The 20,482-nt window shown below is 52.5% G+C and overlaps 4 protein-coding genes and 1 long non-coding RNA gene across 6 annotated transcripts; 4 read left to right on the top strand and 1 right to left on the bottom strand.

The window, feature by feature from the left end:
* The first annotated feature begins 428 nt into the window (after nt 1-428).
* LOC121454251 lies at nt 429-2,254 on the top strand. Its single transcript, XR_005975197.1, has 3 exons — nt 429-471; nt 1,145-1,348; nt 2,119-2,254. It is a non-coding gene; the product is annotated as an uncharacterized LOC121454251 (long non-coding RNA).
* Nucleotides 2,255-5,077: 2,823 nt separating this feature from the next.
* On the top strand, nt 5,078-12,204 carry Syvn1 (synoviolin 1). Its single transcript, XM_041661505.1, is given in 17 exon segments — nt 5,078-5,563; nt 6,376-6,524; nt 6,743-6,835; nt 6,921-7,073; nt 7,167-7,215; nt 7,606-7,709; nt 8,291-8,417; nt 8,508-8,607; nt 8,687-8,752; nt 8,846-8,962; nt 9,039-9,129; nt 9,131-9,203; nt 9,455-9,583; nt 9,671-9,826; nt 9,911-10,097; nt 10,823-10,974; nt 11,046-12,204. Coding segments are annotated over 16 exon segments (1,839 nt in total). The 5' UTR covers nt 5,078-5,563; nt 6,376-6,392; the 3' UTR covers nt 11,156-12,204.
* On the bottom strand, nt 12,118-15,811 carry Mrpl49 (mitochondrial ribosomal protein L49). The gene is made up of 4 exons (XM_041661506.1): nt 15,671-15,811; nt 14,967-15,117; nt 13,390-13,514; nt 12,118-13,301 (listed from the first exon to the last, which is right to left on the bottom strand). The coding sequence occupies exons 1-4, from the start codon at nt 15,773-15,775 to the stop codon at nt 13,155-13,157; spliced, it is 528 nt and encodes a 175-aa protein (XP_041517440.1). The 5' UTR covers nt 15,776-15,811; the 3' UTR covers nt 12,118-13,154.
* A 66-nt stretch (nt 15,812-15,877) lies between these two features.
* Nucleotides 15,878-17,534, top strand: Fau (FAU ubiquitin like and ribosomal protein S30 fusion). Of its 2 annotated transcripts, none has more exons than XM_041661861.1 (5): nt 15,878-16,014; nt 16,252-16,334; nt 16,435-16,579; nt 17,147-17,202; nt 17,364-17,534. In XM_041661861.1, exons 2-5 carry the CDS (start codon nt 16,260-16,262, stop codon nt 17,487-17,489), a joined length of 402 nt encoding a protein of 133 aa, XP_041517795.1. In that variant the 5' UTR covers nt 15,878-16,014; nt 16,252-16,259; the 3' UTR covers nt 17,490-17,534. The 2 variants fall into 2 exon arrangements, with proteins under 2 accessions (XP_041517795.1, XP_041517796.1); XM_041661862.1 differs by having other exon boundaries at nt 15,936-16,077.
* A 1,460-nt stretch (nt 17,535-18,994) lies between these two features.
* Nucleotides 18,995-20,317, top strand: Znhit2 (zinc finger HIT-type containing 2). The gene has a single exon (XM_041661534.1). The coding sequence runs from the start codon at nt 19,072-19,074 to the stop codon at nt 20,269-20,271; it is 1,200 nt and encodes a 399-aa protein (XP_041517468.1). The 5' UTR covers nt 18,995-19,071; the 3' UTR covers nt 20,272-20,317.
* The last annotated feature ends 165 nt before the right edge of the window (nt 20,318-20,482 follow it).

Genomic DNA, 20,482 nt, shown 5'->3' with positions numbered 1-20,482 from the left:
GTTTTGCCTGTCTATATGTCTGTGCACCATGGACATGCCTGGCACCTTTGGAGGTCAGAAGTGGGCAGTTCTGGAACTGGAGTTATGGATGGTTGTGAGCCATTCTATGTGTGCAGGGAGCCACACCCAGGTCCTCTGGAAGAGCAGCTAAGCGCCCTTAGTGGAGGAGCCATCTCTGCAGTCCCCACTCCCAGCTTTATTGTCATTATTGCCTTTGTGGTACCGGGAATGGATCCAGACTCTTGCACATGCTAGGCCAGTGCTGTGCCACTGAGTCTCACCCCATTCCCTGTTAGCTGGGCAACCGTGGGCAAACTGCTGAACTTCCGTGCCTTAGTTTCCTCGCCTATGAAACAGGCCTGATAACAGCACCTGGCTCATGAGATTGGCATGAGGATTAAAACTGTGCCTGGCCCGCAGTCTGACTACAACAGGGCAATCTGTGATCCTCCTGTGTACAGCAAGTGGAAGGTGATTTTTTGTTTTTCTGAGCTCTGTCCTGGGAGGCCACACACAGAGTGATTTTTCTGGTCATACAGGCCTGTGTTTCCACTGGGTCAAATGCCAAGCACATGGATGGATTCACTCCGTTGCTGGAAATGCCCGAAGCTGTACAGGAAGGGTTTTCCAGGCCAGTGGAAGAAGGCAGGCAAGTTACTGTACTTTGGGTAGGGAGGGGCTAAGAGAAGACAACCAGACTGAAGGGGAAGTGGAGTTTGGGGATGTGGACAAGCTAGAGTTAATACAAAGAGCATGCCTGAGGACAGGGGAAGCTGGCAGCAGGCCATGCAGGACTCCTCCTGGCCAGTCACAGAGGCCTGTTAGGGCAGCATGTGTCCCAGCTTCTCCCAGCTCTGTCCTGGACAGCTGAAGGAGTTAAAACCCTGATTCTACATCTCAGCCAGCCTCAGTTAGGTGAGACTCACACCTTCCACTGCTGTGGGTGTGGTTCTAATGGAGCCAACGTGGCTCTCTGGCAGCTCTGTACTATGGGGCTCCAGATTCTTGTACTGCCGAGAATGTTTGAGTGTGTTGTTTTGCTCTGTAGCCCAGGCCAGCCTCAGACTCCGTTTCTTTCTGTCTCGGCCCCCTGAGTGTTGAGGTTACACCACACCCAGCTTAGTTCTTGTTTTCTCTAGGACAGCCGGCTGTGCTCCACCTGTGCCGCGCAACCCCCAAGCAACTCTAGCAGACCTGGCGAGACCTCTGCCCAGGAAACTGACAATCCTAGCGGACATTCTCCTCATCCTCCAGAAAGCTACTGACCTCTGCTTCCTGATTGTATCAGACTCCAGGCAATTCATTACCCACCTTATTAAACAAGGTCTCTCTTGCTATTTCTGCCATGGTGAGTATTGTGATTAGCTGGCCCACAAGCTTAGAGACTATTTTCCCATCTCTGCCTCCCAGCTCACTGTAGGTGGGCTGGGATTTCAGGCGGATGCTGCTGCATCCCCCACCCCCAGTTTAGCTAAACAGTATCCTGTTTCTGCAGGGCCTATGACTTCCCCTGCTGTGGGGTTTTGGTCATATTTACATGACAGGCATAGACTGTCTCCTGTAGAGTGAACTTCAAATCCAATCAGAGTGTGACTGGATGGGCTACCCTGTACCAGTAAAGCCACTATTATACAACTGCACACACCCTGCATGGCTGATTGGTCTTGGAGTTCACAAGGTTTACGCCCAAGCAATGTGCAGCACGTTCTGAGACCGAGAGCTGACCAGCGCAGAAGAAACTTCCAGCTCAGATGCAGCTCGATCTCTCCACGTCATGCAACCAAGGGACTCAGTATCTGTAGCAGTACAGTCTTACCTAGTCCTGGTGGGCAGTTTTTGTGGTGCTTAGATTTTTGTCAAGGGTCATTTGGGAAGAGAGAGCCTCAGTTGAGAAAATGACTCCAAAGTCAACCAGAAGCTCAGCCAGTGAAGGAGCCTACAGCCAAGTCTGAAGACCTGAGCCAGATCCTATGACTCGGGCGACAGGAGACAGCTGACATCTATCGGTTGTCTGTCATTCTCTGTCACACACACACACGATAACATAACGTGGAAAAATGCCTCCATCTGAGCTGTGGAGCATTTTCTCTCTCTTTTGCCTTTTATTTTATTAAACAGGGTCTCACCATATGACTGTCCTGGATACAAACCTGTATTCTGTCCTGTGTGTAGCTGAAGAAAGAAGGCCGAGTCGCCAGGTGGTGGTGGCACATGCTTTTAATCCCAGCACTTGGAAGGCAGAGGCAGGTGGATCTCTGTAAGTTCGAGGCCAGCCTGGTCTACAAGAGCTAGTTCCAGGACAGGCTCCACAGCTACAGGGAAACCCTGCCTCGAAAAACCAAACAACAAAATCATAAAGTCTGCTGTTGGCTGGAGCATGGTATAAACGTCAGTTGTGCCTACCAGGTTGCTCGTGTTCCAGGGACCTAATAAAGCCTTGCTTAGTTCTATTTGCTTTCTCCATCATTGGGAAAGGACCATGGAGACATTTGACTCTTGTAGATTGGTATGTTTTACCTGAGATTTCAGTCACATTTTGCTTTTGTGGAGTTTGAAGCCGTTTTTCAGTGAATATTTTGGATTGTTGTTTTAGTGATTACATTCTTATTTTTTTAATTTTGTTTTGTTTTTGTTTTTTCCAGACAGGGTTTCTCTATGTAGCCCTGAGTGTCCTGGAACTAACTCTGTAGACCAGACTGACCTTAAACTCACAGAGATCCCCCTGCCTCTGCTTCCACCACCCAGTACATTTTTACCTTTAAAAAATATATACTTTCCCCCACAAAAAAATAGCCGGGCAGTGGTGGCACACACCTTTAATCCCAGCACTTGGGATAAAAAACAAAACAAAACAGGGTTTCTCTGTGTAGCCCTGACTGTCCTGGAAATACTCACTCAAGGCTAGCCTTGAACTCAAGGGATTGCCTGCCTCTGCCTCCCAAATGCTAGGTAACGGTAGCATTTCTTACCTCCCAGTGTTTAGGTAATTCACTAACGTTAGGTTGCTCAGGCAGGCGTTGAACATTTGACTGTCCTGCTTCTGCTTCTAAGGAGAGCTGGAATTACAGGCTGGATGGCTTTCCTGGCACTGTTCTAGAATTACAGGTACGTGTATGTGTGTGTTTGCTCATATGCATGGGTAGAGCGCCCCCTAGCGGACACACTATTAGCAGCTGGTTTAAAAGGCTGTAGAAGTCAGAGAACAACGTAGGGAGTCCATTCTTTTATTGTATGGGTCCTGGGGATTGGGCTCCAGTCATTAGACTGAAATATTGAAATTTATGCCCTGGCAATGCTGAAACATGGGTGGCCCGTATATGGCGGTTCTGCTGAATTTGTCCATATTGGGTTCCATGGTCTAAGTTGATGAGGAAAACTGACCAGGTCTCTTCTCCAAGTCTGCGTAGCAAGTGCTTTAACCCTCCAGCCATCTCGATGGCCCTCACTTATTTCTGAGATAGGCTCTCACTCTATAGTTCCAGGCTGGCCTCAAACTTAGTGATCTTCCTGCCTTAGCCCCAATTTCTGGGATTATAAGAGTTGGCCATGATGCTCTGCTCACTGAATTATTTCAAAAGTTGAAGAGACCTGAGCTGGAGGCCAAACATGGGAGACCTCACCGTATTGGAGCCCAAAAAGTTGAATCCATAGGAGCACTGGAAAAGAGGCCAACATGGATACAGCATTTAAATAAAAAGATGGGCAGAGGAAGATATATATACATATATATATATATATATATATATATATATATATGGGTCATCACAAAAACTTAGGAGATTTTCAAGAATAGGGGAGTTAAAAAAAAAAAAAGAATAGGGGAGTTGCTGGGTGGTGGTGGTGCATGACTTTAATCCCAGCACTCAGGAGGCAGAAGCAGACGGATCTCTCTGTGAATTTGAGACCAGCCTGGTCTACACAGTTCCAGGACAGCCAGGGCTACACAGAGGAACCCTGTCTTGAAAAACAAAAACAAACAAAACAAAAAATTTAAAAGAATAGGGGAGGCTGAGTCTGTAGAATTGGAGGGAGCCAAAAGAAGGCCACAGATAGGCGTATGGGGGGTGAGCTAACTTAGGACTAGTTACAAATTGAATTGGTAAGCAAGAGGCTCTCAACCTGTTGCTGGAGACCCTTATGGGGCGTCACATATCATATATTTACATTACGATTCATAACAGCAAAATTATAGCTATGAAGTAGTATCGAAATAATTTTATGGTTGGGGTTACCACTACATGAGGAACTGTATTAAAGGGCCATAGCATCAGGAAGGTTGAGGACACTGCGATAAGACCAGCGGGTGGTGGAGAAGCTGGCAGAGACCAAAAGCACAGGGACATAGGGGCAGACAGACCCTAAAGACTCCTGGGATTGGCTTTGTTAAGCCTCTGAGTCTGCAGTGAGTCCGCCTTAAAAACGGGAGGTGTACAAACACACACACACACACACACACACACACACACAGATGATAAACTTGGGTGACGAGCGACTTTATGGGTTAATAATTCAGGACACAAGGTAGACACTTTAGGTCTCCATTCTGTTCGCGACTACAGTGATTGCCTGAGCCCTAAGCTGCGACTGAAACAGCGGACTGCTCAGAACCGAGGGTCGTGGCTACTACCCAGGAAGGATCACGCGTGCTGATTGAGCGCTTGGGGTGCTGAAGTCAACTTCTCCGCACAGAACTCTCCACCCCAAGCCTCGGAAGAACTGGAGCTCTGATTCTTGTCAGTCCGGACACACCGGAGCGCGGCTCCCTTTGTGGGCGCGGTAAGCGTTCCCCCAGGCAGGATAGGGACCTTCTACCTACCGTCTGCGCTTTCTCCGTCGTCGGCCGCTGGCTGCGGTGGGACTGAGCCCAAAGCAACCCAGCCTACGGACCCTAGAAACCACTCACCTGCTGTTCTCTTTCTATAGGCCAGAATTTTTTCATTCTTTTTCTCATTGGTCCGCGTTACTTTATCAAAACCTATCAGCGGTAGCCACGGGACCCAACTCCTACCCAAACTGCACTGGGGAGGTGACCTAGGAAGACACGTCTGTTTTCTGCATCCAGTTTTCCCAGGAAGCACTTTACTGCTCACCGTGTCGTACCTGTCCCTGGAGTGAGGCGCTGACACATTTTATTTCTTTTATGCCTGACGTAAAGCCTGGTTCTTGCTTGCTCTCCTCCCCCCTCCAAATGGCTCGGCCCGCAGAATACCCCAGCTTCCAGACACTTTGACAGCTGGCGTCTTGCCGGGCTTTAGGGTGATCCTACTACGGTGACTAACAAGAGTGTCGGGGGCGGGGACAGCCATTTCCCGCAGGGCTTTTGGTCGCGACCACGCGCCCCATCTCTTGCTCGTCCCGGCTGCGTGCGCGCGGGCCCGGAAGCACCGGCGAGATCGCTACGTGCAAAGCGCACTTGGTACAGTCCACTCCGCCGCGCCCCGCGCCGCCGGAAGTGAGGTGTCTTACCCTCGAAGTTCCGGTTCGCAGGGGGTGGGGAGTGTTGTTAACCGGAGCGGCTGCCGCAGTCGCGGTGATTGAGCGGGCTCGCGGCGCTGGGCTCCTGGTGAGTGGGCCGAAGTCTGGTCCAGGCTGTGGTTGGGGTGGGGGGTCGGGGACCAGGACCTTGCCCTTTGGGGTCACTGAGATCAGCCCGTCCCCCAGCGTTCCGCCGCTAGTTTTCGGCCTGTCAGATGGCTGTAGACCTCAGGCGGCGGCGCGGCCACTGTTCCAGAGGCCAGGCTCCGCCTGAGTCGTTTGCAACTCCTAGCGCTCACAGGTGCGCGGCTTCGAGGCGACCGGGTGGTTCTCGGTCCCGCCGCTGCACCCTGCTGGTCGGCCGTTTCTCCGGTGCTCGGAGTGGACACTGCTCGGGGGGCTGGGAGGGGGGTGCCAGGGTTCCAGACTGACGTACCCCGCAGGGCGCGCGTCTACGCTGACCACCCTGACACAGCTGTCACGGACGGTTCCGCCTCCCAGGCTGTGCCTTCTGCGTCTTGCCTTCTCGCAGCCAGGCCCAGCGTTCCCGCCTCTAAAGCCTATCATCCCAGCTCCCACAGAGGGTCATCTGCAGGAGCCCCCCTCCTCCCAACATTGCTGCTTTGCCTCTTTGACTCCCTAGAGGAGGCGGCTTGGCAGACAGCGTGGAAAGAGCCCTAGATTTGAAATGAGACTGACCCAAGTTCCAGGCCTTGCATCAGTGCGAGCCTTTAACCCTTGAGTCCCTGTTTCTTGCTTGTGAAATTGGGAGTATATGCTGTTCTGAATCTAATGGCTGTCAGGCCGAAATGAGAGTTTACCCCTACTTCTGACACTCGGCCAGGGACTGTGCTAGGTTTGCACAGCATGGACATGACAAATATAATTTTCCTTGTGCAGGTCTCTGGGCCAGGGCAATGTTCCGCACCGCAGTGATGATGGCAGCCAGCCTGGCGCTGACTGGGGCAGTGGTGGCTCATGCCTACTACCTCAAACACCAGTTCTACCCCACTGTGGTGTATTTGACCAAGTCCAGCCCCAGCATGGCAGTGAGTTCTGGGCTCAGTGAGGGAGGATTGCCCAGGGTGGGAAGGCAATGTCTGTGTGGGTCAGAGACAGGGCTATATGTCATAGTAGGGGAGACATAGCCATTGGCTGCCTAACTTGGAATAATCTATGACAAGACTTGAGAGCATGTCAGAATGATGAGCCCCAGGCCGAAGAAAGCAGAAAACAACCTCGAACTATGGCTTTCCCCCACTCCTAGGTCCTGTACATCCAGGCCTTTGTCCTTGTCTTCCTCTTGGGCAAAGTGATGGGCAAGGTGTTCTTTGGGCAGCTGAGGGCAGCCGAGATGGAGGTAATATGTTGGTGGCCCCAAAGGACAGGGTCCAGAGCCAGGCAAAGAATGACTGGGTTCCATATCGTCCCATCTCAACCCATAGCACCTTCTGGAGCGGTCCTGGTACGCTGTCACCGAAACCTGTTTGGCCTTCACTGTTTTTCGGGATGACTTCAGTCCTCGTTTCGTGGCGCTCTTTACTCTCCTCCTCTTCCTCAAGTGTTTCCATTGGTTGGCTGAGGACCGTGTGGACTTTGTGAGTTGGGAGTGGCTGATGGCCATGCTGGTGGACTGGGGCATAGGGTGACCCCAAGCATCTTGACGGTGTCCCCTCTCTGCTCTGCTGCAGATGGAGCGCAGCCCCAACATCTCCTGGCTTTTCCACTGCCGCATTGTCTGTAAGTGAGACTCATGAAGAGGAAGGGGCTGCTGGAGGGGCATGGTGCCACTGAGAAGGCCAAACCTGTGAGCCAGCACCCCAGAACCCTGTCGCCCTTTGGGACAGCTGGACAGGAAAGATAATTTAAGAAGTTAATTTGCATAGTCTCTACCCAGTTCCACTCCAGGGCTTCTAAACTGCCTGGGCCCTCATCTCTCTGCCTTCTCCCCTGGGCCTGGGTTGCCCCAACACCCTGCCTGGGCAAAAGTAGCTCCCAGAGTGCTGATTCCACTTGGGGGTACACATCTCAGTAGACGGCTGGGCCTGTGGCCATGGTGGATGTGAGGGTGGGGCTCTCCTAGAGCAGGAAGTGCTAACCTCACTTCCCTCCATTTGGGGGTCTCCACAGCTCTTATGTTCCTCCTGGGTATCCTGGACTTCCTCTTCGTCAGCCACGCTTATCATAGCATCCTCACCCGGGGGGCTTCTGTGCAGCTGGTGTTTGGCTTTGAGGTAAAACTTGTTTGAGAGGTTGGGGGGGGGCAAAGTTGAGGTGGGACCGCATGTACTGTGATCAGCCCTTCAAGGGCTTCCTGAGCACCTGTGGTGTCTCCACCCCCATACTGGCCACCAGGGAGCAGTCATCTTTTTCCTCCTGCCCTCATACACTCCTAAATGATTGCAGAAGGGCACAAAAAAAGGCTGTTATAGAGGATTCCTGATCTGGGCACCTTAGCAAGCCTTCCCGGAGGCTGGTGCCACAGCTGGCTATGGGTAGATAGGAGAAAATTGCTGGGTAAATCCCCCAGGAGATGTGTCCCAGCTCATATTTGCTGGGGACTTACCACGTGCCAGGCCTTGAACTGTATGCATGAGTTCTGTTTCCTAATCAACAGAACTGTGTTGTAGGTGACAGTTGATGCTTTGTTTTACAAATGAGCAAACAGAGGTTGAGCCAGTTGCTTTAGTCATAGGCTGGGAGGACCCCACCTGTGTCCAAAGCCTGTGTTGGCACCACTGGTACCTGCTGTACTGAAGCATGGCTAGAGCAAGGGGATGCTGGAGCTTACATGCGCCTCATGTCCTCCCTCCAGTATGCCATTCTGATGACCATGGTGCTCACCATCTTCATCAAGTATGTGCTGCACTCCGTGGATCTCCAGAGCGAGAACCCCTGGGACAATAAGGCTGTATACATGCTCTACACGGAGCTGTTCACAGGTGACAGGGGCTGGGGCCTCTCCTGATCCACGCCAGCATCCTGCGTGCCTGCAGCTCTGTGGCCAGCCGTGTTCTCCCTTTCCTCCCCAGGCTTCATCAAAGTCCTGCTGTACATGGCCTTCATGACCATCATGATCAAGGTGCACACCTTCCCACTTTTCGCCATTCGGCCCATGTACCTGGCTATGAGGTGGGTCCAGCCTGTCCCGTCCCTGTCCCTGACTGCTCTCCCCACCTGCCTGCCTGCACTCATGGACTTGTCTCTTCAGGCAGTTCAAGAAAGCTGTGACAGACGCCATCATGTCTCGCCGAGCCATCCGCAACATGAACACACTGTAAGTGGGCTCATCCTGACGACTCTCCCAAACTCACCCTGATCACTTTGCTCCAGGTTCTGGTCCTGACATGTGCTCTGACATGTTATCCAGGTACCCAGATGCCACCCCCGAGGAGCTGCAGGCAATGGACAACGTCTGCATCATCTGCCGAGAGGAAATGGTGACAGGCGCTAAGAGACTGCCCTGCAACCACATCTTCCATACAAGGTGGGACAGGGTCTGGGGGACTGCATATGCACAGGCTCATGGGGACCTGCTCATCACTGCCTGATCTTGCTCCCAGCTGCCTGCGCTCCTGGTTCCAGCGGCAGCAGACCTGCCCGACCTGCCGTATGGATGTCCTGCGGGCATCTTTGCCAGCCCAGTCCCCGCCACCCCCCTGAGCCTGCTGACCAAGGAGCACCCCCTGCTCCTCATCCTCCACCACTGCTGCCACAGCCTCCCAACTGTAAGTAGTTCATTTGCCCTCAGATGATCTTCCCTGCCTTCAGGGCTGGGTATTGACAAAGCTGGGGAATCCCAAATGTCTGCCCTCCAGAAGCTCATTCTGGGCAGGAAGGGGTGAGAAGATGAGAAATAGATAAATGGCCAGTGGTAAGCTGGGGGCCTGTAGACGTGGAGGTCAGCTCCTAGCCGCACATCATGCTTGGGAGTAGGAACTCCCGCTCACTCCTCTTCTCACTGCCGTTTTCTCCGCAGTCCCCCAGGGCCTCCTGCCTCCTTTCCCTCCAGGCATGTTCCCACTGTGGCCCCCAATGGGTCCCTTTCCACCAGTCCCACCTCCCCCAAGCTCAGGAGAGGCTGCAGCTCCTCCGTCTACCAGTGCAGGTGAGCCTTTTGCTTGCTAAGGCAGCTGGGAGTGGCAGAGCCACATCTGGAGACCTGGAGACTGATTTTTGTTTTGTGCTTTGTCAGCTGTTTCTCGGCCCAGTGGAACAGCCACCACCACAGCTGCTGGTACCAGTACCTCTGCCCCAGCATCTGGTTCTGCCCCTGGCCCAGAGGCTGCCCCTGCCCCTGGCTTCCCCTTCCCTCCTCCTTGGATGGGTATGCCCCTGCCCCCACCTTTTGGTAAGTTGGCTACTCTCTGGGATGTTCAGGGTAATGAGGTCAGGCCCAGGTAGCTCAGACTAACTAACCTCTGCCTCCTGTCAGCCTTCCCCCCAATGCCTGTGCCCCCTGCGGGCTTTGCCGGCCTGACCCCAGAGGAGCTGCGGGCGCTGGAGGGCCATGAACGGCAGCACCTGGAGGCCCGGCTGCAGAGTCTGCGCAACATACACACGCTACTGGATGCTGCCATGCTGCAAATCAACCAGTACCTCACTGTGCTGGCCTCCTTGGGGTATGCATGCCAGATTCTAGTAGAGCTCAAAAAAGGTCCTTGTAGTTTGTGACATTTGTCTTCCCTGTACCGTGCAATACATTCTGCTGCCTTGGGCCACCTATCTACAGGCGCGTCTGGGAGCTCTTGGTCATGCCTAGCGCTTTCCTTCAAAGACTTGCATGCACAGCTGTATAGAGCCGGTGTTTATTAGTGAGCTGACTTTGGAATTTAGTCCCGTTTTTCTAAACTCCGGTTATTCCTGACATTAGCTGCTACAGCTCATCACCTCAGGAAGCAGATAATGGAAAGTCACTTCAGGCCAGCCTCTTCCATGTTCAAGTGCTAATCTCACTGCTTGCTTGCTTTATGTTGGAATAGGGGTGGAAGAGAAACCGAATTCCCAGTCATAGGTGACATGTGCAAAGGGCTGGTAGGTAGCTGTAGTCCAAGGCTTGAGCACTCCGACTTACCCACTAAACACCCTCTAAGGTGCCCAGCTCCCTAGGTGGAGACTGAGGAGAACATGACACAGGTCAGCTGTCTCTGCTGGCAAGTGATTTACAATCCATGGGGCTAAGTCACCTGAGACTCAAACCCACATGTGTTCATTTAGGTCCGCTTTTCACAAGAATTCAAAGACAGCTTGCCTTAGAGCTTGTGGTGGTGGTGGTGTTTGGTGGTGGGAAGATCTGTCTAACCCAGGATGCCAAGGTCAAGGCCTCTTTTGTCCCTTCTCTTGCCAGGCCCCCCAGGCCAGCTACTTCAGTCAACCCCACTGAAGAGGCTGCCTCTGCAGTGGTATCTGCTGCCCCCTCCACCAGCGTCCCCAGCTCTGAGGCCCCATCCCCATCCCCTGGAGCCTCCTCACCAGCCCCTGAAGCTGAGAAGCCTCCGGGTAGGTGTGGTTAACCTTGAGGGGTGAGGATAAAGGACTCTCTGGGTTCCACTTGTGACCTATCTGTCCAGCTCCTGAGTTGGTGGGCGCTGCAGAGGAGCTTCCTGAGGATGGAGAGCCTGACGCTGCAGAACTCCGCCGGCGTCGCCTGCAAAAGCTGGAGTCCCCTGTTGCCCACTGACACTGCCCAGACCTGGCCCTGCTCTCGAGTGGCCCTCTCTGGAACACATCCTGCCACCAAGTGCCAGCTCCCTCTGTCTGTACCGGGGAGTAACCCCCAGCTGAGAAAGAAGTGGCAGGATCTCTGAGGCCAAGTAAAAGTGGCTGGGTTCATAGTTGATCCGTCCCGATGGCCCTGGCAGCCAGGTGGAGATGTTGGTCAGCTCTAACCTTCCTCTACCACTTGTGCTGTGTTCTGCTGGGGCCTTAGAAGTAGAGGCTCAACCTCTGGGAAGCTCCTCTCTGCTTTCGGGAAGAAGGTGAAGCCCCTCCAAGCTCTGCTTGTGAGTGTGGGACCATGCTGCCGTGCCGAACAGTATTACTTGTTCCCAAGTGTGTACACCCGAGGGGCTGAAGACAGACCAGAACCTGCCCTGCCCTCCTGCCTAGATGGACACCGGTCTCCTTCCTCTACCCCAATCTCAGAAGCCCCTTTGTGGTGGTGGCTGTGCCCCCTAAGCCCTGTGGCATTTCTATGTCTTACTGGCAACCACACAACTCAGGGAAAGGAGTGCCTGGGGGTGGGGGACAAGCGGGCAGCACTGAGGGACCCTGTCCTGCCCCTCCCCAGGCTCTTTCCCCCACCCCCATCTCACCCAGCAGCCACTGCCTGGTGGGCCTGGCTGAGGGTGTGTGCTGCTCCTTAACCACTGCTCCCCACAATCCAAGGCAGGCCACCTCCAACCCGTGGGACTCGAGTTCAGGATTGGAACTATTTCTGTACCTAGTGGATTTGGGCTTACTTTTGTCTTTTTGATTTGAATGCTTGACCCCAGGAAGGAAGAGCAGGTGTGAGGCTTGGTACCTGAACTTTCCTGTTTAGAACAGGCTCTGGGCCATGCAGGGACCATGGAGCCAAGGCCTAGCTGCTTCTGTCTTTCTTCCTTTAGGTTATGTTACAGGAGTTTCTGGAGACAGTTTCAGATGATTATTTAATTTGTAAATATTGTACAAATTTTAATAGCTTAAATTGTATATACAGCCAAATAAAAACTTGCATTAATGACTGGTGGGGCTTGTAACTTAGGGCGAGGCTCCTTTTCTGTGCCCAGCCTGTAGACTCATGACTAATCTGTGGTCTCCTAGAATGAGGATGCCAAGGTCACTGAGGAACTAGACATCCATCTTCCACATGGAGAACCTTAGGTCTGAAGTCAAGCAGGGCAGCCAGGATCTGAATGCTGCTTAACCAATTAAATGGTGAAGTTGGTCAAATGGCTGATATTAGATGAGAAAGCAGGATGAAAAGACATCATTTTCTTGTTTTCAAACTTCTATAAAGCTGATTCCAGGACAGCAGGGTGATGTCCCCAACCCTATTATACACACTCAGAACCTAAGATATTCTTTTGTCTGTCTTGTCCATTGCAGTCCATGTCATTGTCCTGTGTTGTCTGTGTATGTTTTCCACATTTGCTACCAAGACTAGTCTGGCTTACAGCAAAAGCTCCAGAAAATGAAGGATGCATGTCCCCAGAACAGGGTTGGGTGGCTGTCTCCAGAGTGGCTCACCTAAGAAGTGCACCACAGTTTTTGTTTTTTTTTTTTTTTAAGATTTGTTTATTTATACAGTATCCTGCCTGTAGGCCAGAAGAGGGCACCAGACCTCATCACAGATGGTTGTGAGCCACCATGTGGTTGCTGGGAATTGAACTCAGGACCTCTGGAAGAGCAGTCAGTGCTCTTAACCGCTGAGCCATCTCTCCAGCCCATGCACCACAGTTTTTAAAGAGACAGCAGTTGATGTCTCTCGCTAGCTTGACTGTGTCTTGTGGACTCCCACATTGAATAGCTCTCCCCAAGTGGACACGTAAACACCAAGGTCTTTTTCCTCTTTATGAAGCAAGGACTGATCTCAAAGCTCTTTAGGTACTTTTGAATCCCATTCCAGAGACTCCAAATCCACTTCCTCCATGAATGCCAGTCTGTGTAGGAACTGCCATGAGGCTGATCAGCATATCTCAGAAGCCTTTCTCAAGAAGCCAGGCTTTAAGCTGCTCATCAAAGTAGCCCTTGATTCGAAGAGTCCCTGTCACCTCATTAACCTGGGTGATGGGTGTTCTTCCCAGCTGTGGGCTCAGAAACTCTTCCACGTCCTTCTGTAGAGCCTGGGGAAAGAACTCCAGTCAACAGTTTCCAATTCCAGGGCTCCTTCCCTCCAGCCTGGAAGGATCAGGACAGACCCAAGTCACTTACCCAGATGTTCCCCTCCACCTTCCGGATCACGGTCATCTGTCGGTTGCCATGTGTAATGTCCTTGTAGACAGGGATGTTATGCATCCGGGATCGTCGAACAAAGTAGGGCAATTTGGGAGGGGGATCTATAAAGGAGGACGTTATAGGAAGCCAGCTTATCCTAGGCTTAAGCCAAGGCCCTTCCCCTCATAAAAACTACAAAGGGTTATGGCGGGGAGGGGGGGGGGGTCCTGCTTTGAGACAGACAAGGTCTGCTGTACCTGGCTAAGGAGGGTTGTTAAATCCTATTGGAGAAAACTACTTCTGACTTCAGGGCATCTCCTCTGTCCTTCCTTCAGTTTATAGCCAGGATGGAATATTCCCCTTAGTGCTTTAAAATCCCACCCAGGTCTGCTACCATTTAAATCTCAAAAAGAAGTGAAGCGCTGGGCATGACTGTTCATGCCTAGAATATACAGGTAGTTCAAGGTTAGTCTGGGCCACATTAGACACTGTCTCAAAAAGAAAAATCGGAATTGCCTTTAATTCCATCATTCGGGAGGCAGAAGTAGGTAAATCTCTGTAGTTCAGGCCAGCCTGGTCAACAAATGGAGTTATAGGATGGCCAAGGCTGTTACACAGGGAAACCCTATCTCGGGGTAAAAAAATCAGATACGGTAGCACATTTCTTTAATCCCAGCAGAGGGAAGGTGGTGGATCTCTGAGTTTGGGGCCCACACCTTTAATCCCAGCACTCAGGAGGCAGAGACAGATGAATCTCTGTGAGATCGAGACCCGCCTGGTCTACAGAGCGAGTTCCAGGTCAGCCAAGGCTACACAGAGAAATCCTGTCTCGAAAAAAGAAAAACAACAAAAAAAGTATTTATTCCCTGATCCTAGGGGAAACTCCCTCTAGAGGACTACTCTCTTCCATTAACCCAATGAGGTTCATAATTATGTAACAGAGAGATGGGAATTAAAGGGGTTCTTTTGGTTTGGTTTGCTAGGGTTTTTGTTGTTTTGGTTTTTTGAGACAGGGTTTCTCTAGATCGGGCTGGCCTCGAACTCACAGAGATCGGTATGTCTCTGACTCGCGAGTGCTGGGATTAAAGACTAAAGACGTGCGCCACCTCCAGCCGGCCTACACCTTGAAGTGGCAGTGGGATTTTATAAGCATAATCACACACTGGAGTTTGTAGAAAAGGTTTTATATGCTGAGCAGATTACACTCATTTTGTTGAATTTGAGGTTAGAAGAAGCCAAATGACTATTAAACCAACAATGAAGGGCAAAGCCGAATTCAAACAGACTACCTTTTGCTAAACTGCATTCTCTATTGTACATGGTCAGTTGGTCTGGAAGAAGAGAAATCCAAACACACGGGTCTTCTTTCTCTATGCTTTCTCATTACAAGGGAAGACTTCATCCCAGTAAAATAGAGTTCTTCTACTCTTGGGCCCTTCCCTGGGGATGAGACAATACTAATCCACCTACATCTGAACAGCACTCCTAAATCCACTGCGAAGTCCAAAGACTCAGCTGGGGCAAAGGACCTTCCTGGTCTACAGCCTTCAAACTCCCCCCATCACTCAGCTTACCTCTGGGAGGCTGCCAGCCACTGGGAGTGGGATAATGTTTATGCTTTGGTGGCTCTGGGATTTTGGTGGGGGGGAACAGACGCTCCACAAACTGGTATTCATCCACAGACTCCACAAAGCTGGGGTTATCAGGATGCCCCTGGGTTTGGCTCTAAAGCAAAACAAACCATCTTTCCATTAGTTCACACAACACGGAAGGTCTTTAGAAGGTAAAGAAACAGGCAAAAGGAACAGTGTATGTAAAGACCTGCGCTGGGAAAGCACCCGACATTTTTCCAGAGTGCAAGGTATCGGGAGGGACTGGAGAAACTGCTCAAACGTCTGATCCCAAGATTTCTCGAGGACTCAGATAGCAAACAGCATATTTAGAAAAGCTAATTAATCATAAGACCAATCAATATAGTATTCTTCAGCAATTTCTTCTGTTGGTGTTGGAATTCTCTAACTCCGAATAAGGTGCTTGAGCCGATCGGGCACCGAGCCGGGCAGCTGCTCTCGGTCCTAACCAACTCGAGGTATGCAGCAGCCCTATTCCAAAACCCGGGCTACCCAGGCTCTGCCACCGGCCCTCTCCTCACTGCACATACCCTTGAGACAACCCGAGTATACAGGAAAACCTAGGCCTCGTAGGGCATGCGGAGATCAGAGTTGTCATGAGCAACAGGCTCACACACAGCCTTTTGCCCTCCGCTCCGAACTCTCACCAGTTGCCGAAGCGCGTAGCTCCACCGGAGGCAGCACCCCCAGTCTCGCAGAGCGGGTCGGAAAATAGCCGCTGCCATCTTTGATTGACCCACTGCGCGTGCCATCTGCGCGCGCAACCGGCTCGGCCCCGCCCACTCCCGCGCGCTCCGCCCACAGAGCAAGACGCCTGCGTAATGCGTAAGGGGGCCGGCTAGGACGGCGGTGGGCGGTACCAATACTAGCAACAGCGCGGTCGCGCACCAGTGACGTGCCACGCAGCAGGCGGTGAGGACGTGCGCGCTCCTGCTTCTTCCTCTTTCTTGACTCCATCTTCGCGGCAGCAGCCTCGGCGTCCGCGGGTTAGGTGAGACTCGCGGGGGCAGCTGTCCCTGTTGCGCTCGGGAGCGGGCCGTCTGCGGCCTCAGAGGTGCGGGGAAGTCAGAGGACAAGGGCTGTTCCGCGGCCTTGTCTCCGATCGCGTTCAGGTCCCTGGCGAGCCCGGCCTAACGCGTGTGAGACGGCGCGCTTGCCCGAGCCGCTTCCCGTCCGCCTGCCTTCCGGGACGCTAATTCCCTTCTCTCAGAAACCTTTCTTTTTTCAGTCGCCAACATGCAGCTCTTCGTACGCGCCCAGAAACTACACACCCTCGAGGTGACCGGCCAAGAAACGGTCGCCCAGATCAAAGTAAGTATGTAAAGCCCTTTGACTCGACCTAACTGCTCCTTTATCCCCAGGTCCTCAGCTAAAACTTGTCTACTTTGAAACGTTCGGTTTTTGTCTGTAGGCTCATGTGACCTCACTGGAAGGCATTGCCCCGGAGGATCAAGTCCTGCTTCTGGCTGGCTCGCCGCTGGAGGATGAGGCCACCCTAGGCCAGTGTGGCGTGGAAGCTCTGACCACTTTGGAAGTAGCTGGCCGCATGCTGGGAGGTAACTGCTTTTTCCCTGTGAACTAATGGGATGCGTGTAACTAAAGCATGGGACAGCTCATTTCTGTGGCAGTACACTTGTGTCTTCTATGGTTTGGTTCTAAAAGGTATTTCAGTCTCTAATCATACTGGTTCTCAGTGTCCCCACTAAAGTCAGAATCCAGTTGTGTGGTAGGCGTGTACGCCTTTAATCTTAGCACTTGGGAGGCAGAGACAGGCAGGACAGCCAAGGCTATATGGAGAAACCGTGTCAGAAGGAAAGACAGTAATAATCAAGCTCGGGATTACGAGGCTCTCAGAGTGCTCTAGTCTTTGTATGTAGATGTTAGCTAAGGATACAGAGTCCTTGCTTTAGTATCAAACCCTCAGCACTAAGTAAACTGGCCACAGTGACATTGAGATGGGAACCAACCTGGGTTAGCTGTTCTGTGACCCCATCTCCAGCCTCTGCAGCTTGGTTTCATTCCTTGTTGGGGCCCCAGATTTGTCATTAGAAGCCTAAGAGTAAGTAAGCAAGTTGTTCTGGGCAGGGCATTGCTTCTTACCTGCTGCGTTTCTCCTTACACAGGTAAAGTTCATGGTTCCCTGGCCCGTGCTGGAAAAGTGAGAGGTCAAACTCCCAAGGTGCGTGCCAGAGTTGGTGTATGGACTTTGTTTTTCCTTTTGCAGCAAAATCAAGGCCTTTGATTTGTCTGTTTGCATTCTTTGATGGAGAGGAGCTGGTGGGAAGGGTGCCAGGCATGGGAGAGGTCAACCAGAGTCTTACAAGTCCTTCCCTTTCCCAGGTAGCCAAGCAGGAGAAGAAGAAGAAGAAGACAGGCCGGGCCAAGCGACGGATGCAGTACAACCGTCGCTTTGTCAACGTTGTGCCCACCTTTGGCAAGAAGAAGGGCCCCAATGCTAATTCCTAAGTCCTATTGTGATCCTGGCAGTCTAATAAAGTCCCTTTGTCCAAACATGTTACTGCTTTCTTCATTTGCAAGGCCTTAGGAAGAAATAGACCTCTTCGGCTAGGTAAGTGCATCTTGATCCTGTGTCAAACAACAAAACACATTTAGTGTTAAACTGTTGTTTTGTGGAGGGAAAGGCTTCGGGAGAAGATGAGTCGGTTTTAACTGAATTTAGGACCAGCAGTAGTATCAATAAAATCCAAAGCACAAGAAGCCTGGGATTCCTCAGCTTTGCAAATTGGTATTTCCTGATTAGATTGACATCCTGATCTTACCTATCACCTAGTCACAGCTGGGGCTTGGCAGCTGATTAGTGGTTCCACCTGAGCAATGGGCTTCCGGTTCACCCAGACCCCACTTTGGAGTAAGGTTGCCTTGCGGGATTCTCCATTCCATTTAAATTTTGTTTTTGGTGGTGGTTTCTAAGATGGTTTCTCTGTAGCTTTGGGGCCTATTCTGCAACTTGCTCTGTAGACCAGGCTGACCTTGAACTCACAGATCTGCCTGTCTGCCTCCAAGTGCTAACATGGTCTAGTTCCATGACAGCCGAGACTACACAAACTTTGTCTCAGGAAGGAAAAAAAAAAAACAAGCCGGATGGTGGTCACACACACCTTTAATCCCAGTATTTGGGAGAAAGAGGCAGGCCTCTAAATTCAAGGCCACCCTGGTCTACAGCCAAGGCTGTTAACACAGAGACACCCTGTCCCGGAAAGCAAAAAAAAAAAGGGGGGGGATTAAATTTCAGCACATCTTTGGGGACGGGTTGCCCATTGTTTTGTTGTTAAGACAGGGTCTCATGTAGTCCCAGACTGGCCTCAATTTATATGTTGATGTGGTGTGTATCTTATCTCCAGATTCGCTACCAAGTGGCTTATGATTTAGTTCTTGGGGAGTTTAATTATTAATTTGGGTTTTTTTTTTTTTCTCACTATGTAGCTCTGACTATCCCGGAACTCACTATGTAGTCCTCAAACGCAAAGAAATCAGCCTGCCTCTAGTGACCTGATGCTGGGATAAAGAGCGTGTTTCCCTATTCACTGCTAAAACCCTGGGTTGTTTTTTGGTTTTGTTTTGTTTCGATACAGGATTTTTCTGTGTAGCTGCCCTCAGTGTCCTGGAACTAGTTCTTGTAGACCAGGCTGGCCTCGAACTCACAAAGATCCGCCTGCCTCTGCCTCCGGAGTACTGGGATTAAAGACGTGCACCACCACCGCTGGGCGACCCTGAGTTTTTGTTGTTGGTTGGTTGGTTTTGTTTAAAAGGTATTTTATTTTTGCACAATTTGGTAAAATCACGGGAAACAAGCTGGACATAACGTTTAACGACATTACTCTGCGAGCCACCGTGCTGGGAAGCGCTTTACCGGCTTCTGCACATGCCCAAAGGGCTACTCGGGAGCCGGAAGTTACCGAGAAGCCTCGGGAATGTGCTGAAAGGCGACTACGTCGCCCCACGCACAAAGGCGGAAATAACCGAAGAAGCGCCGGAAGTGGCGGGGCTGCGGCGGCTGTGTGGTGTCCGGCACGCGGCGCCAGTTGCCATGGAGCCCGTAGGGCTCTGCGGCTTCTGCCCAGACGGAGAAGCGCTGCCGGCGCGCTACACCTGCCCGCGCTGCAACGCTCCCTACTGCTCGCTGCGCTGCTACCGGACGCATGGCTCCTGCGCCGAGAACTTCTACCGCGACCAGGTGCTGCGGGAGCTCCGCGGCCGGAGCGCCTCCCCCAGCCGTCTGGCGGGCGCTCTGCGCCGGCTGCGCGAACAACGCGAGACCGAGGATGAGCCCGAGGAACTAGGCCTGAGGCCCGGCCCACGGCCGAGCGGCCTTTCTGGACTCTGGGAAGGCTTGGCGCCGGCTGAGAAGGCGGCGTTCGAGCGACTGCTGAGCCGTGGCGAAGCTGGACGCCTTTTGCCTCCTTGGCGGCCCTGGTGGTGGGGCCGCGGGGTTGGCCCGCGTTTTCTGGAGGAGTTGGACTGTGCCCCGGGCAGGGATCTTTCGGAGCCGGAGCCCGCCCCTGCGAGCACCGTGCCCGAATCTGCGGATGATGCCGGCACCGCGGCGCCACTTGCTGAAGACCCTGCTGCCTCTGGGCCGCCGCCGGTGCCCGCCCATATCCCAGCACTAGCCAGCCTGAGCCGCAGCCCGGCCTCGCCGCTCGTGCGCTTCCTGCTGCCCAATGTGCTGTTCGCCTATGCTCACACTCTCGCCCTGTATCACGGAGGGGACGACGACGCTCTGCTCTCTGATTTCTGTGCCACGCTCCTCGATGTTTCTGGAGCCCTGGGCGCCCAGCAAGTCTTTAACTCTACGGAGGAAGCTCTGCAGGCTGCGGCCCACGTGCTGGAAGCGGGCGAACACCCACCTGGACCTCTGGGTACGCGGGGTGCTATTCAAGAGGTTGCTCGCATTCTGCTGGGCGAGGGTCCTGTCAACCAGAAAGGCTACACGCTGAGAGCGCTGGGGCACCTGGCGCAGACCCTGGGCCGTGCCCGAAAACAGGCTGTGGGTAGTGAGGAGCGAAATCGCCTTTACCGGGCTCGGAAGAAGTGCCAGTTCCTGCTTGCCTGGACCAACGAAAATGAAGCTGCCCTCACACCACTGGCTCTAGACTGTGCCACGGCCCACCGAGAGCATGCTGTCACAGCTGAGGAGATGGCAACCCTTACTGGGGAGCTGGAACGGCTTTGGGGAGGCCCTGTGCCACCTGCTCCAAGGACTCTAATTGAGGAGCTCCCTGGCTGAGATGGATGTCTGTGTTACTAATAAAGACGCCACCGGTCTGCCCAAATGTTGGTAGTACCTTTCTTTTTTCTTTCTTTCTTTTTTTTTTTTTTTTTTTTTGGTTTTTTTCGAGACAGGGTTTCTCTGTGGTTTTGGAGCCTGTCCTGGAACTAGCTCTTGTAGACCAGGCTGGTCTCGAACTCACAGAGATCCACCTGCCTCTGCCTCCCGA

The sequence above is a fragment of the Microtus oregoni genome, unplaced genomic scaffold (genome assembly GCF_018167655.1).
Source record: "Microtus oregoni isolate MIOR12 unplaced genomic scaffold, Mior012 000012F_ref0000307, whole genome shotgun sequence".
In the NCBI taxonomy this organism is placed as follows: Eukaryota; Metazoa; Chordata; class Mammalia; order Rodentia; family Cricetidae; genus Microtus; species Microtus oregoni.
This window is presented reverse-complemented; position numbering and strand designations above follow the sequence as displayed.